Source organism: Aquarana catesbeiana, linkage group LG03 (genome assembly GCF_042186555.1).
Source record: "Aquarana catesbeiana isolate 2022-GZ linkage group LG03, ASM4218655v1, whole genome shotgun sequence".
Lineage (NCBI taxonomy): Eukaryota > Metazoa > Chordata > Amphibia > Anura > Ranidae > Aquarana > Aquarana catesbeiana.
In genome coordinates, this window is record NC_133326.1 from 304,622,540 (window position 1) to 304,639,976 (window position 17,437).

General features: G+C 42.6%; 1 protein-coding gene across 1 annotated transcript in view; it reads right to left on the minus strand.

Annotated features, from left to right (window-relative positions):
- The window catches only part of NUAK1 (NUAK family kinase 1), a 163,553-nt gene that overhangs the window by 40,665 nt on the left and 105,451 nt on the right, over positions 1-17,437 (minus strand). Inside the window, exons 3-4 of the mRNA XM_073620257.1 lie at positions 8,484-8,635; positions 6,041-6,106 (exon numbers count right to left, since the gene is read on the minus strand). Of these exons, the coding sequence (XP_073476358.1) occupies positions 6,041-6,106; positions 8,484-8,635 (218 nt within the window). The remainder of the gene's footprint in view (positions 1-6,040; positions 6,107-8,483; positions 8,636-17,437) is intronic.

The window sequence follows — 17,437 nt, forward strand, 5'->3', positions numbered from 1 at the left end:
ACCATTGCCAGACTAAGGTTACAATACATAAATACTAAGGGGTATATAGTTTCTGTAAATAAAGGCAGAAAAAACAACTGCATGCTCAAAAACGCAGCTTTCAAAGATCATATTGTTTAATACATTCAGCACTTTTCTATTTAGGCAATAGACATTTTTCCTTTAAGTTAGCGCTTGACTCCATCCATCAACTAAACCTGAGATGGCAGAATATAGGATAGCAAAACAGTTCACAAACAGCTACATGGAATGTTCAAATGTATTGCTAGTCAGGGTGTTTTTAGCATCTTGGAAGCCCAGAAATGTAGCACATCATGATTTAGTAATGAAAACATAATTTTTTTTAATTTTATTTTTAGAGGCTACTACAAACACAAGAGGAAAATTATTTTTCAAGCATTTAATATGCTAGTACAGCCCAGTTCTCAGGGGATTTACTGCACGTTGGGGAGCTGTGAAGCATTAAACACTGCCAGGCACTTTTGTAGACCGTAAATACTGGATTTCATGAGTTCCTGATGAGATAGACGTATAGAAAAATATAGTTGTATTTTAAGTTGCTGCGTCGTTATTGCAATGTTAAAAAAAAAATTAATTAATACATTTGCTCTTTCATATTTTTGTTTGAGTACTAAATATGCTGTCTAACTTATTCAGATTCGCGCTATAGCCGAATGGCGGGTACAGCGCGGACCTGCTTTGCTATTGCTATTGACGTCCTCCGCGCCTCCTGCAGGGCGCACGCTGCACGCTCTGTAATCAGCGAGTCTATGAGACTCGCTGGATCACAGATCAGAGTAAGGGGTTGATCCAACCCCTTACCACGTGATCAGCTGTCAGACAATGACAGCTGATCATGTGATGTCAACAGAGCCGGTAATTGGCTATTTTTTCTCCTCGCGCTGACAGCGTGAGGAGAAAAAAAAAAGCCGATCACCGGCGGCTGTGAGAGGGACACCAGTCCCTCTCACAGCGAGCTGCCGCCAGCTCCTCAGTGCCCAGCTGTGCCCCCTGCCAGTGCCACCTAGCAGTAGGCAACAGTGCCGCCTACCAGTGCCCACCAGCACCACCCATCAGTGTCCACAGTGCCACCCATCAGTGCCCACAGTGCCACCTATCAGTGCCCACAATCAGTGCCTCAGCAACAGTGCTGCACATCAGTGCCACCTATCAGTGCCCATCAGTGTCACCTACCAGTGCCCATCAGTGCTGCCCAGTGCCCATCAGTGCCACCTATCACTGCCCATCAGTGCCATCTATCAGTGGTACCTATCAGTGCCCATCAGTGCCACCCATCAGTGCCATCTTATCAGTGGCCATCAGTGCTGCCTTATCTGTCCCCATCAGTACCTCCTTATCTGTCCCCATCAGTGCCGCCTTATCTGTGCCTATCAGTGCCCATCAGTGCAGCCTATCAGTGCCCACCAGTGCAGACTATCAGTGCCCACCAGTGTCGCCTCGTCAGCGCATATCAATGAAGGAGAACAATTACCTATTTGCGAAATTTTATAACAAACTATGAAACATGATTTTTTTTCAAAATTTACCATCTTTTTTGTTTGTTTTAGCAAAAAAATTAAAAACCACAGCTGTGATTAAATACCACCAAAATAAAGCTCTATTTGTGGGAAAAAAATTATAAAAAATGTAGTTTGGGTACAGTGTTGTATGGCCGCGCAATTGTCATTCAAAATGCGTCAGCGCTGAAAGCTTAAAATTGGTCTGGGCAGGAGGGGGGTTTAAGTGTCCAGTAAGCAAGATGTTAAAGGAGACCTTACCCTAAAATGCAATTTCTGATTATTACATCAGGTTTCCTGCTCTAATCTAAAAGGGTAGTAAATTAAAAAAAAATACAGGAAAAATTTTTATAAAATTACCCTAGCCCCAGCTTCTGCGCTGTAGAGATTGATGCCATGATACTTTTGGCTAGATCCTGGGAAAGCAGAATATATCAAATTTCACAAGATGAAACTCCAGCCAGTGCAGGAGTGTCTGCTCGTATGATTTGATCTTGCTGGAAGGATTGTGATGTCACTCTCAGAAGCAGGGGGTAAGAAAATTTTCTTTGTCCCTCAGGGTATTTTACTATTGAGTACATACGCCGATTTTAGATTGGGGAGGAAGGCTTAAAGAGAACTATATATACATATACATACACACACACACACACACATACATATACATACACACACACACTCACCTAGATGGATGCAGAATTGATTCAATGCTGCATCTGTTCCCTGCCAGCTCTGCAGTCTGAGTGTTCAAACACCACTGATCATTCAGTTTTCTCGTTCTGAGAAAAGAGCTGGGAATGTCTCTCTGTCCCTCCAGCACTCACTGGAGCGCTGGGCTGTGGAGGGGGTGGGTCAGGCTATCAGCAAATAGCTGAGAATCTGAGGTGCTGCTGCATCTTTTCAGAGCCTGGACTGGCTCAGTGACATCAGTCAACAGTGGACTATAGCCTGCTGTCGGCTGACAGATCTCAGGAGTGCAGAACACACTGTAGTCCTGTGATCCATAGAAGTATAGCCAAAAAAGCTTTGGCTATACTTCTCCTTTAATGTAACAGGCTTAATGTAACTTGTACTTTATCAACTGAGGAGCTAAAAAATCAAATACATATGGAATAATGTTGGTGGATTTCAGTGGGCTGGCAGGCACCCAATCTTGCACTGTAAAAAGCATCAGCAAAGCACAACCACTGTGTAACACTTAAAATCGGGAAGCCAGACCTGCACATGTAATAGGTAATTAGATTAGATGTCCCTTTGTTCAAAAATAAAAAGCATTTACAGACAAAAAGGATTTCTTTAACATTTACAGTATATCTAAAAAAAACGTACCCTTAAAGGCCTCATGCACAAGGGTGGTTTATTAGTTTACAAGTCCTCATGCGTTAAATCCTTGGTGCTTTTCTATGCCTGACATTGTCAAAAAAATTATAGGGATACTTTTTTTGTCTGTAGGCGGAGTCTTATTATAATTAGGGGGCGGGACATTCATTTGTAGGCGTATCGTAGTGGGGGAAGAAAAATGCGTTGCGCGAAGTGTGCCGCAGTGAAAAATGGGCATGGTTTAAACTAACTATTGGGCGTGGCTTAAAGGGGGCATGGCTCAAATGGAGAGTGGTTTGAGTCTGAGATGAACAACGGATGGAGGGAAAAAGAAATAGGGTGGGAAGGAGAGAGAAGGAAGGCAAGAAAGAGGGCTGAAGGAAAGGCAGGCCCAGATCCTACACCACAAAAGCAATATGTGTATTCCATAAAGTTTAACAATCAGCAGATAAAGATAATCCAAACACCTGGTGTTGGCGCTTCAATCATCCCAGCACCATTGTTATGGTGTCAGGATGATTGAAGTGCATTATTTATATTATTACATTGTAATATAAAATTAAATCATTTAACTCACCATAATGCAGAATCAGTGGGAGCTCTGAGTGTGTCACTTGCCACATTCCCTGCCACCAGATGCCAACAGGTGCCCCAGCGGAGTCCCTCCTTACATCAGGTGCACCCAGTGGAGTCCTTTCTTACATTAGGCATTCCCAGCAGAGTCCCTCCTTACATCAGGCATTCCCAGCGGAGTCCCTCCTTACATCAGGTGTTCCCAGCGAAGTCCCTCCTTACATCAGGCATTCCCAGCAGAGTCCCTCCTTACATCAGGCATTCCCAGCAGAGTCCCTCCTTACATCAGGTGTCCCCAGAAGTCAGAAGTCCCTCCTTACATCAGGCATTCCCAGCAGAGTCCCTCCTTACATCAGGTGTCCCCAGCAAAGTCCCTCCTTACATCAGGTGTCCCCAGAGTCCCTCCTTAAATCAGGCATTCCCAGCAGAGTCCCTCCTTACATCAGGTTTCCCCAGAGTCCCTCCTTACATCAGGCATTCCCAGCAGAGTCCCTCCTTACATCAGGTGTCCCCAGCAAAGTCCCTCCTTACATCAGGCATTCCCAGCAGAGTCCCAGAGTCCCTCCTTAAATCAGGCATTCCCAGCCGAGTCCCTCCTTACATCAGGTGTCCCCGGAGTCCCTCCTTACATCAGGCATTCCCAGCAGAGTCCCTCCTTACACCAGGTGTCCCCAGAGTCCCTCCTTACATCAGGCATTCCCAGCAGAGTCTCTCCTTACATCAGGTGCCCCCAGCGGAGTCCCTCCTTATATCTGGCTTTCCCAGCAGAGTCTCTCCTTACATCAGGCATTCCCAGCGGAGTCTCTAATTACATGAGGCATTCCCAGCAGAGTCCCTCCTTACATCAGGCATTCCCAGCGCAGTCCCTCCTTACATCAGGCATTAACAGCAAAGTCCCTCCTTACATCAGGTGTCCCCAGCGAAGTCCCTCCTTACATCTGGTGTCATCAGTGAAGTCCCTCCTTACATCATGTCTACCCAGTAGAGTCCCTCCTTACATCAGGCATTTCCAGCAGAGTCCCTCCTTACATCAGGTGTCCCCAGAGTGGAGTACTTCCTTACATCAGATGTCCCCAGAGCGGCGTCCTTCCTTACATCAGGTGTCCCCAGAGCAGTGTCCCTGCCTACATCAGGTATCTCCAGAGCGGAGTCCTTCCTTACATCAGGTGTCCCCAGAGTGGAATCTTTCCTTACATCAGGTTTCCCCAGAGCGGAGTCTTTCCTTACATCAGGTGTCCCCAGAGCGGAGTCCTTCCTTTCCTTACATCAGGTGTCCCCAGAGCAGAGTCCTTCCTTTCCTTACAACAGGTGTCCCCTCCCCTCTTCATCCGGGTGCGGGAAACACCCCAGTAGCAATACTCTGGCGATTTGGTCTCCGCGCCATTTACAGAAGCCCAGCTCATGGAGGTGGAAGGGAAGAACCAAGAGTTAGAGCTTGGGTTCCGCCTCTTGTTTCTTCCTCGCGATAGCTGGTCTTCTGTAAAATGGCGCCTGGCAGAGACAATTCAGTGGCAGCCATGAATCTCTGGCGATGGCAAAAAAATAATTTAAAAAATCGGAAAATTGGCGATTTCCCGGGACATTTCCCATGAAACGGTAAGACCGGGACAAAGGTCTAAATCCCAGGAATGTCCCAGCCACTGTGCTGCCACTGACTTAATTATTGCTTCCTTTAGCCGTATGTAACAAGTATATGATTCGGTTTTGTTTTGAATAAAGGCTGATCTATGATTGGGTTTCTGAAGATTCAATCCACATTACTTTACATTTTCATGCAGAGTGGAAGAGGAATTTATGAATTGTTGAAAGTTATCTGCATTTATTTGCTCAAGTGTAAAGTAACTCCACTGCATTTGTCACAGAAATATTCTAGCACAGTGGAAAATTTCTGGTACTCAGCAGGACCCATTCACAAAAAAATGCTTTGGAAGAAAAACTGTTGATTCAGTAGTATCAGTTGTCGCCAACGGTGTTTGACAATTGCGTAAAGAATCACATATTTCTTCATTGCAACAAACAGGAGGTTTGAGGTCAGTTTGATGTTTGATGACTGATGTTTAAGCATCTGTTTTTTTTGGGTGTAATTACAGGCATTTGTTTTGCACGTATTCACGCATACAATACTTTCCTAGGGAAAATTCAATAATATTTATACTCGTGTGCACGCACTGGCACAAAATACTGACTAGGAACGCAGATGTTTTATTTTTTTTACTCAAGAATAGCAGCACTTGTTTATGCACCCCATGTGTACAGACACATTGTAAACAATAGTAAAAAAATAAAACGTTGTACTGAGCGTTTTCAAGCTGCAGTGTGCAAGAGGCCTAAAGAAGTTAAGTGAACAGTGCTGGAAGGTGAAATCATTACTATGACCTCTGGACTATTGAAGGACCTAAAAACTCAGAGGGTGGAGTAAGTAATGGCCAACTGTTAGTGCTGGGCTAGGTTGCTGACAACATCCAGATGAATAATGAAAGCCTCAAGCCGGCTTCCTGATCCCTCAAAGCTTTTCCAAACTCTTTATGCTTGATCAGAACAGACTTTTATGATGGTAAAACAGAAGCATTAGGGGGAAACGTTTGCATCAATAAATGAAAAACTATGAATAAAAAGATTGGTAACCTTACCTTAATGTTACCATTTTCATCAAGAAGAATGTTCTCCAGTTTGAGATCCCTATGCACAACTCCATTCTAGAAAAAAAGCAAAAATTATACTTAAAAAAGGAAAAGAGGAGCTTAATATACTTACAATAACCCATATACTGAACTTGTTTCCCATTCTATGCCATTACCAACTTTCTATTAGTCATATGCTATGTGGTTAAGACAAGAATGACTGGAATCTATCCTCCTATAAAGTATATAAAAACAACAGGAGATTCCTTTGGTAACTCATCTCAACTCCCCTTCTCAATGTAATGTGCAGGAGTAATATTATCTGCTGCTTCTTGCCAAGCTCTGGAAGTGTGAATCTAATTCCATTCGGGTGCCTCGCTTGCAGGAAACTTTTTCGGAAAGATATGCTTTGATTAGAAAGGAAACATGTGTTATTACTTTGTCTTAAGCTTATGAAAGCTGTCACGTTTTGCTGGCCTGTAAGAGTCATAGGCCTGAGAAGAGTGTCCTGTAATGTTTAGTCTGTAAGCAAGACAGCATGAAGGATCTTCTATAAAAAGAATGGAGGAAAAGAGTGACATAGGCAGTCTGTGTGATAAAACAAACACACCACTATCACATATGACAGAAGTACAGCGTGCAATAAGAAAAAAAATGGTCAAAAGCACAATCATCTACATGTGTAGGTAACTTGTTTAAGACTAACAGTAATACAACTCTGATGACAATTTAGTTACAAATGCACTTTCTAAATATACATAATTGTTAAAAAAAGATTTATTTTCTGAGATGAACTGTATAATTCCCTACATTGTCCTGAAGTTTGACTGTTACAAACTGGTTGAGAACATGTGAATCTACTTCTTTACCTGCTAAAGACTGTATTTCTGTCCATTCACATTCTGAGATCTACACAGCAGAGCTCTCTAGCAAGGAACGGTATCTTATCTTTCTCTGCTTCAGTGTAACTTTCACTTACAGGTCTGCTCCCCATCGTATGACCAGACAGTGGAAAGAGAAGCAGCGCAGGTAATTGTATCTTTATGTCACCATGCTGTCAGCTCTTTGCACTGCAGCACATCCGATTGGCTTCTTGTGCTGCTTGTCACTCACTCTGAGCTCTGCTGTACTGGAACTGTAAGAGGCTGACAACAAATGAGATTTCAGTTCTTAAACCTATCAATTTAACATTTTCAAAAAACAGTTACATTTCCAGCGTGCTGTCAAACCATCAAATGGCTGGTGTCGTAACTGATCTCATGTGCAGCAAAATGGCAGTTGCAGATCAAACTATATATATATATATATATATATATATATATATATATAAAATGTATTTATTTATGAGCTGATATATCTTGCTGGAGTTCAGCTTTAAGAGTATGCATAGTCCAATTATCTGTAGGCAATAGAGGAAAAGAGGAATATTGCTCAGTAGTTGGTACATACATGCAGATCCAACTGCCATCTAATGTCCATAATCAGTTTTACGTAATTATATTTTTATGTAGACAACCCCTTGAAGGATCAGCTCACATAAAAGCTCACATAAAAGCAGATGTTTCATTCAAAGGTTTAATCTGGTGAGAAAGAAGCTGGCTTCTTAGATCATTTGGCTATTTGTCTACTTAGAGTATCATTATTACTCCTCTACTGCATCAAAACAGAGATGCAAAAGAGGTAATGGCAGATAAACCTATATTGTCTCGTGAACTCATGCACTGAAATCTCAGACTCTCCAGGATATAGAAGGAAAGGTCAAGCATCACCTTTTACAAAAAACTGAAAGATCAGTTTTCAGTAAAAATGAATCTCTAAATTATCAAGGAAAAATAAACTTGCTGGATATAATTGCATAACACTAAACAAGTCTACCACTGCATGTATCTATTCTAATTTTGCCATAGTTATTTAGTTACAGTGGTATGAAATATGTTTCTGCATAGGCAGTTGTCTCAATTCCTTACGACTGCATAATCCTGTTTTTTTTCTCATGACTCCAATACAGTTCCTTAAAGGTCAGTTCTTATCAGTGCAAATATTTGCCCTGTGAAAGCATCCATGAATTTCGTGTGTATATATAATATTTTAAACATTTGCACTGCCTGGCGAAGCACTAAAAATATACTTAGTCTACTAGTTTGCAACAGATCCTGTCTTGTCCAATTCACTTTATAGAAACAGAGTAGATGTTTTATGCAAAGTATTTCGGTGTCACAGTGGTGTGCAACAAACAAAGCTCTACTGACCACCTTGGCAGTAAGGCTGAAACCAGAAAGAAAATGATACACTGCAAATCTGGAGCACTATGATATGTGACATATAGCTGCATAACATCATGCTCAAGGATTTGGGTTAAATCACCATTAAGAGCAATGCCGATTTTGATCCAAACCACTATGCCTGCAGCTAGGGAACAGACGCAAAATTCCACAGCATGTACTCTGCTTACCTTATGGCAGTAGTGTACCGCGGAGACAATCTGACGAAAGAAGTGTCTTGTTTCCCTTTCACTCAATCTTCTCCTCTCACTGATGTAATCATACAGTTCACCTTTGCTGGCATATTCCATGATGATCACAATCTTATCTTTATTTTCAAATACTGAAAGAAAGATACACCAAAGAATTAGGTCATTATGCATGCCCCAGCAGCACACAAACATGTAAACAGAAAGAATATAGTGACGTGTACTTAAAGTGCATCTAAGCCCAAACACCTAAACCAAATATGTTGTTGCATGTTACTGTAATATCAAAAAGTTTAGTCCTCATTTTTTTATGCCCTGCTTTCAATGAATTCATACCAGCAAAGTTAATCGACAGACACTATCTGTGGTAGGGTGCCCACTCTTAAGCCGGCAATAGATGGTTCAATCTCGGCTGTTTCAGCAGGAAGCAGCTGAGATTTGAACCATGTGGGGACAGGCCAATTGTACACAAGTTAAATGATCAATCAACTTGGGTACAACCAGCCTGCCGGATTTTACATGAGAATATTTCTAGCAGCTGTTATAGCGCTAGCAATAATTACTGTGTTCTCCTGGAGGGGGAAGAACACAATGGCTCTGTGGGAGGGATTCTCCCATCAACAATAACTGTGTTGATGGGGGAATCAAGCAATTTTCTTCCTGCAACCCTTGTTTGCAGAAAAGAAAATTCCTCCGTCTATGGCCGGCTTTACTTAGTTCAGTTGTTCCTTCCCTGATGCATTCCTGTTTTCGACTGAATTTGGCTTTGCCAATACAATGCACTAGCATAAAAAAGGGGGAATTGGGGAATTTGGGACTTTGAATGAAGCCATGGCCAGGTATGGTCATGTGTCTCCATCCCTATCATTAAGAGGAAAAGGAGCACACTTCCATAGTGCCAATTTCTGAAACAGTAAAATCTGGTAATAACATATTTATAAATATTAATCACATGATAAGATTAAGGAATCCACCAACATTCATGATTGGATATACACATATTGCAAGATAGCACCTGCATGGTCTATGGTCTTTCTGATCCCTGTCACAATAAAGATTATATATATGAGCACATATCTTAATGGGCATGTAATTGAAGTACATGACATCTGGTAGCTTGATGCGTTTCACAGCTTTAAGCCGCTCTTCAGGAGCAGACATGTGATGTATCTGCAATGGGAGAATAAATTAACTAAGTAAACTATCTTGTATCAATATAGGGGAGGATAGATAGAAAACACCCCCCCTATTTTTATTTTAAACAAGATCACTTACAAGTATATGTGCACTTAATGACGCGATGTCAGGGACTGTGAGTCACCCCAGGGCATCAGTATCAGGAGCTGAGGGGGACATGTTCGGCAGCGGCACCCATCCCATACATTGCCCCAGGCGGATCCAGGCACACTAAGCACTCCTGGTGTAAACATGGGAAGCATCAGTGATGAGTGAGTCAATCAAGTGAACCAATATTGGGGCTATGTGAGTGAATTAATAATTAAAAGTGAGGGTGGACTGGATAGTAAAGATGGTTTGTGCAGAAATGGAGACTAATATTGTTGTGACTAAGCAGGAGTAGAGGTGGAAGACCATAATGGTAGGTCACCACCAAGACATCCGAATGCAGAAGAAGGGGAAATTGGGGGGACAAGGAGGGTCTGATAAATACCTGGTGATTGAGAGGAAGGGGGGAAACCAGTCCAATGAAGAATGTGAAGGTCAATGTGCAAGAAAGCTCGGAGCAACCCAGACCCCACCAGGGAGGCTCCCTATAAATGCACGCCATGCAGACCAACCCCCAACGTCACACACATGAGCATGGTGGGGGGGAGGGGTGCCAACACCTGGGTGGCGACTCGCCCACCATCGCAACCTCACCCAGGTGCTCGTAGAGATGAAAAAGCCCCGCCAGCAAGACAGCGCCACGGGGACACCGCACGTCCAGAGTGCTCTCCTTGTCCTAAGTAAGAAAGTCACCATATGGACCCCTCTCTCTCTCTCCTTCCCTCCCTCCCTCTTTCTCTCTATCTTTGGAGTCTTTACCTCTTAATACAAGAAAGTTTGTTGCTCGCTTTAGAAACAGCAGCTTGGCACTGCATGCTATTAACTGCTTGCCGACCAGCTGACGTCATTATACTGCAGCAGGTCTGCATGATCCCACGAACCGTCGTAGCTATACATTGACTCGCGGGATCGGGATAGCAGGCGCGCCGCTGCACAGCGGGTGTGCCGATGCTCGTGGCCTCCGGCCACGAGCGATCGCGAACAGGAGGGACAGAACACGGTGTGTGTGTAAACACACAAATCCGTGTTCTGTTCTGAGAGCAGTGACAGATCGTGTGTTCCTATTAGCTAGGAACCACGATCCGTCACTTCCTCTAGTCAGTCCCCTCCCCCTTCAGTTAGAATCACCTCCCAGAGAACACAGTTAACCCCTTGATCGCCCCCTAGTGTTAACCCCTTCCCTGCCAGTGACATTTTTACAGTAATCAATGCATTTTTATAGCACTGATCGCTGTATAAATGCCAATGGTCCCAAAAATGTGTCAAAATTGTCCGATGTGTCCGCCATAATGACGCAGTCATGATAAAAATCACAGATCGCCGCAATTACTAGTAAAAAAAAATAATAATAATAAAAATGCTATAAATCTATCCCCTATTTTGTAGACACTATAACTTTTGCTCAAACCAATCAATATACACTTATTGCGATTTTTTTTTACCAAAAATATGTAGAAGAATACATATCGGCCTAAACTGAGAAAAAATTTGCTTTTTTTTAAAAAAAAAATAGGGATATTTATTAATGCAAAAAGTACAAAATATTGTGTTTTTTTCAAAATTCTCGCTCTTTTTTGTTTATAGCGCAAAAAATAAAAAACGCAGAGGTGATCAAATACCACCAAAAGAAAGCTCTATTTGTGGGAAAAAAAGGACGTCAATTTTGTTTGGGTACAGCGTCGCACGACCGCGCAATTGTCAGTTAAAGCGACACAGTGCCGAATCGCAAAAAATGGCCCAGTCATTCAGCAGCCAAATCTTCCAGGGCTGAAGTGGATAAAGTGGTAAAAAAAAAATCCTGCAAAGCAATGTCATAATGTGCTAGTATGCATCGCATACTAGCACATTATGAGAAACTTACCTAAGAATGAAGCCCTCCAGCACCGCAATGTCAGCGCTGAGACAGCTGAAACCTTCTCCCGATCTTCCTTCCGGGTTCGCAGCCTCCAGCTACACGAGTGCCCAGGAGCACTTCCAGCACAGGCTCTGAAGGTCTGGTCACTGTAATCCGGACCTTCAGAGTGCATGCGCCCATGATGTCATAGGCTGCATGCCCTCTGAATATCTCCTAAACTGTGCAAGTTTAGGAGATATTCACAGTACCTACAGGTAAGCTTTATTATAGGCTTGCCTCTAGGTACAAGGGGTGTAACCGAGTTTACAACCACTTTAAGTCTATGATCTGCCAGAACAACTAGATTGCATGTGTCAAACACAAAGCCCGCAGGCCTTTCATGTGGCTATCATACCTCTCAAAAAATATAGTGACGTGTACTTAAAGTGCATCTAAGCCCACCTAAACACTTAAACCAAAAATGTCGCTGTAGGGTACCGTAATATCAGAACGTTTAATCCTCATTTTTTATGCCCTGCTTTCAATTAACTCATACAAGCAAAGTTAATTGACAAACACTATCTGTGGTAGGAAGCCAACTCTTAAGCCGGCAATTGACGGTTCAAATTCGGCCGGTTCAGCAGGAAGCACAAACAAGACAAGGAATTGGTCGCACACTGGAGCTCCAACTTATCTTGATGTCATCTTTATTGTCAAAAAAAGGGTCAGACAGATACAGGCAATGGTAGACGTTTCACAAGCGATAGCTTGCTTGTTCACAACCCAGCAGGAAGCAGCTGAGATTCAAACCGTGTGGGGACAGACTGAATGTACATAATTTAATTGATCAATCAACTTGGGTGCAACCAGCCTGCCGGATTTTACATGTGAATATTGCTAGCAGCTGTTATAGCCGCTAGCAATAATTACTGTGTTCTCCTGGCGGGGGAAGAACACAATGGCTCTGTGGGAGGGATTCCCCCATCAACAATGACTGTGTTGATGGGGGAATCAAGCAATTTTCGTCCTGCAACCCTTGGCCGGCTTTACTCAGTTCAGTTGTTCCCTTCCCTCATCTAATCAGTTTGGATGCCCTCCTCTGCACTTTCTCAGTTCTCCAATATTACTTCCTAGCTCAAAACTGCACTGCATATTCAAGATGAGGTCTTACTAATGATCTGTACAGGTGTAAAATGATGTCTCTCTCTCTATCTCTCCCTCTTTGTCTCTATCTCTGGAGTCTTTACCTCTTAATACAAGAAAGTTTTTTGCTTGCTTTAGAAACAGCAGCTTGTCATTGCATGCTTTTAAAGTGGTAAAAAAAAAAATCCTGCAAAGCAATATCATAATGTGCTAGTATGCATCGCATACTAGCACATTATGATAAACTTACCTAAGAACGAAGCCCTCCAGCGATGTAAATGCTGAGGCAGCTGAAATCTTCCCCTGATCTTCCTTCCAGGTTTGCGGCCTCCAGTCTCCAGCTGCCCGGGGGTGCTTCCAGAACGGGATCTGAAGGTCTGGCACTGTAATCCGGACCTTCAGAGTGCACACGCCCATGATATCATCGGCTGCATGCAATCTGAATATCTCCTAAACTGTGCAAGTTTAGGAAATATTCACAGTACCTACAAGTAAGCCTTATTATAGGCTTGCCTGTAGGTACAAGTGATGCAGCCAAGTTTACAACCACTTTAATTCTATGATTTGCCAGAACGCCTAGATTACATGGGTCAAACACAAGGCCTGGTGGCATTTCATGTGGCCATCACACCTCTCCTGCGCTCCGCCTCCCGTGTTCTTTCCAGCAGCAGCACAAGGTGAGGGGGGTGCACTGTGATCTAAGGGAGGGTGGGGGACTCTTGATTTCGAATGGTGGGGGGGGCCTTGACATCTAAAGTAAGGAGGGTGGGGTGCTCTGGATATCTGCTTAGAATTGTGAGAATAATACAATTTTATGCCATTTCAAAAGGAGTGTCACACACCGCTGGTCCTTATTGGAGACTGCTCAGATAGAACACCATGATAGAACCATGTTCTGTCTGACCGATCTGCAATAAAGTTTTCTTATATTCCTCCATGCAGGTCTGCACCTGTCCTTCATGGTTTAAGTGTCACATTATTACTAATCAAATGCAGGGGCAATTATTTAATATGAAAAAGAGTAGATACATTTATATAGTCTTACGTCTTACAGATACAAACAGCTCTTTGAGGGCAAACATAATGTTAATGCAGCCCATGATAAAATTGAGTTTGACACCCCTGACCTAGATCCTTCTTGATCTTTGACTCCTCCAGTTGTTCCCCTCCTCGAATGTAGGATACATGCATGTTTTAACCATCCAAGTGCATAAAATTACAATTATATTAACCCTTTCGCTTCCAAGTCTATGCTACCCTGGGTTTGAACCTATGGATATCTTTGACAGAATGCAGCAGGAAACTGAAATATGAAAGGAAACCAGCAGGATCATAAAAGGTATTTCTTCAACGTTTTGTAAAACCATTTTACAATGTGACTATTTGTTTGCATTTACATACACTTTAGGCAGACCAATGGTCAAAGAGAATTTAACTCTGATATAGACACAAAACAAAGTGCCTATCTGCAACATTTAAACTAGACACCCTGAAAGATGTAATGCACAAGCGCTGACCTTTTTATTGTGATAATGCTGCTTCATTGTCCAATCAGCAGTCTGGGGGTGCATTTGTAACCAGACTGTGCTGTTGCTGCTGTACAGGTCAGGGAATTAAGTAAAATAATTCACATACTGTATATGTATTGGAAAGTAGCTGCTTGCCTGAAGTTCAGCTTTGGTCTGCTGTCCTGCAGGAAAGTACTGAAAAAAAAAAATATTTATTAATGAGGAAAAAGTCTTAGAGGATGTATGAATTTTTTAAATAGATTCTTTAGGCTAGGTTCACACTAGCTTGCACGGTAAAACTTGTTTTACATTGCAGGCTGGTGAAGGTGTTGGCTGTATAGGGATCAGTGCAATTCATGTTTCGGCGCACTATTTTTTTTTAACTTAATTTGAAGTGGCACATAGTAAAAAAAAAAGTTATGCATGTCACTTCACAACAGCTCAGTCTGTTGGGCTGCTGTGCAGTGACATGTGGTGCCAACCAGTGCACTGCGGCAAAGAGTAGACATGCTACATGTTTCCACACTGCACCACACCAGCATTGTGGGGCAAACAGGGCGCATAGAAAACAATTGTTTTTTATGAGTTCTAGTGGTGACCTGTGTTTATCCAGTGAGGAAATCGCAGGTCACTGCAGATGGCGTGAATAAGCCCTTAGGGCTCATTTACATTTGCTTTGGCTTCAACACACATTAACGGCTAGTTTAGACTGGCATCAAAACAAGGCTTCGGACACGCTTTGTTAAAGCTCTCTGAACGCTAGTCAAAGCCCCAAATGTCTTCAAAGCCTCCATAGAAGTCTATGGCAAAGCTCGCTTGAAGCCCCACTGAAGCCTCATCAAAGCCCCACAAAGCCCCACCAAAGCCCAATCGAAGCTCCACCAAAGCCCCACCAAAGACTCATCGAAGCCTCATCGAAGCACCAAGCAAAAGCAAGGTGTAAACAGAACTGTAAGCTAACCATTTTATTTAGTGACAGGAGCTTTGACTGGCGTTCAAAGAGCTTTAACAGAGCGTGTCCGAAGCCATATTTAGAAGCCAGTGTTAATCTAGCCCTTAGGGAAAAGGAAGGCAAAAAAGCAAGAAAAGCGCCAGGCAAATCCTAGTGCAGCATTATTGTATTTGATTAAAATACAAATTGTTGACAGTATAAGGTGCACTTACATAGTGATAGTGAGGGTAGGTGCTTTCCAGATCCAGCATCACAGAAGAGCCGCCAGGGGTGTCCCTGTAGAAGAGTCCATGAGTGGCCGTCTCAGCGTGAAGCTGATTGTTGACAGTATAAGGTGCACTTAAATAAGTGATAGTGAGGGTAGGTACTTTCCAGATCCAGCATCACAGAAAAGCCGCCGGGGGTGTCCCTGTAGAAGAGTCCATGAGCGCCGTGTGTCAGTGGGAGGCTGAAGCCTCGAAGGACCTGGGGAGGACACCGGCTGTATAACTCTTTATAGGAGTGTTCCGGAGCTGTCAGACGGGGGAGCTTCCTACCACTGTGTCTGGCCAATCAGAACGTGCTTCGAAGGCACATTAGCTGATGAAGGCTTGGTTGTGCCTTCGAAACACGTTCTGATTGGCCAGACACAGTGGTAGGTGGCTCCCCACTCTGACAGCTTCGGAACAGTCCTACAAAGAGTTACACAGCCTCCTCCCCAGGTCCTTCGAGGCTTCAGCTTCCTGCTGACACACGGCGCTCATGGACTCTTCTACAGGGACACCCCCGACGGCTTTTCTGTGATGCTGGATCTGGAAAGTACCTACCCTCACTATCACTTATTTAAGTGCACCTTATACTGTCAACAATTTGAATTTTAATCAACTACAATAATGCTACAATTGGATTTGCCTGGTGCTTCTCTTCCTTGTTTGCCTTCCTTTTCCCATAGTGATTGGGTCCCCCAGCCCACGCCTGAAGCAGCTTGGCTCCCTTTGCAGCATTTGTTTCAGAGACTCAGAGTTGGCAGGGGCGCACCCCCTAGAACTCTATGTTCAACTCGTTTATTTCAGGACTCAAATTTTTACAAAAACTTTTGTTTTTTATTTATTTTATTTTTTTATCATATTTTTAACTCTACAATATATTTTTATTGTTGCTATTGATGAACCAGCATACTTATGCATGTCCTCCCACTATTTTGCAAAACCAGGCATTTCAGCCCTGAGCGTTACACCAGTCCTTTATATGTGTGTGTGTTTTTTCTAATGTAAACTAGCCCTTAGTGTTCCAAACCTACACTATTTTTCTCAAGAAGTGGTGGTGATGACTATGTATGCGATGTTGTAATAAAACTTTTACAGGTGGAGTTGGAGGAAGTGAAGTAATGTAAATAGAAGTGGGTACTACAGAGAAAATATGACAAGTACATGTAAGCGTGCAACTAGCAGTGCTTGCCTCAACTGCAGAGCAGTGGAAAATATCTCACTTACATGTGTACAAAACCTTAACAATCACTTGTTTCTTTTTGAGACGTCCTGGATTTGTGTTAAGAGCTGTATGATGTCTAAGCATGTAATGTTACAGTTATGTGAGTTTATTGTTGTCTGTTGTTTCATCATCACCAAAAAAAAAAAATCACAAAATGTTTCCAATGCTGGCTATGCGCGCTATGCTCACTGTTTATTTAACATATGTCTACTATTTTGTGTTTGTACTTGATAGCAGCATCTAGCATAAAAAAGAATTTGGCAAAAAGTTGCTTGGGACAAACATACTGTAGATCAGACCAAAAAGTTAACAAAAAAAAATAATAATACAAAACATATATAAGCTAAAACAAAAAAACAAAACAAAACCAAAAAATAAAACAAAACAAAACAAAAACAAAACAAAAAACAAATGGTAGACTCAAATGGACCACTTTTCTGCCATCACTTTTTTAGGTTTCTACATTTTGTTGTAAAAGTTAAATACTTGTACTAGAAGTTTCAATAAAACACTCCTCCTTCAAAGCCTGAGCCTTGTAATGGGTCGTTAACTGTACCTTACCAGCGTTACTACATGTGACTTCATTGTCCCTTGTGCTGGTTAGCAGCCTAGTATCCACAGAACGGAGCTTCACAGATTTTATCAGTAATTATGTCTGCTTTTGCTAAAAACAGTTCTGGACCAAATGCAAACTATGCACATAGTAGTATAGAAAGTGAAAATGCTGCGCTAAACCCAAAAATAA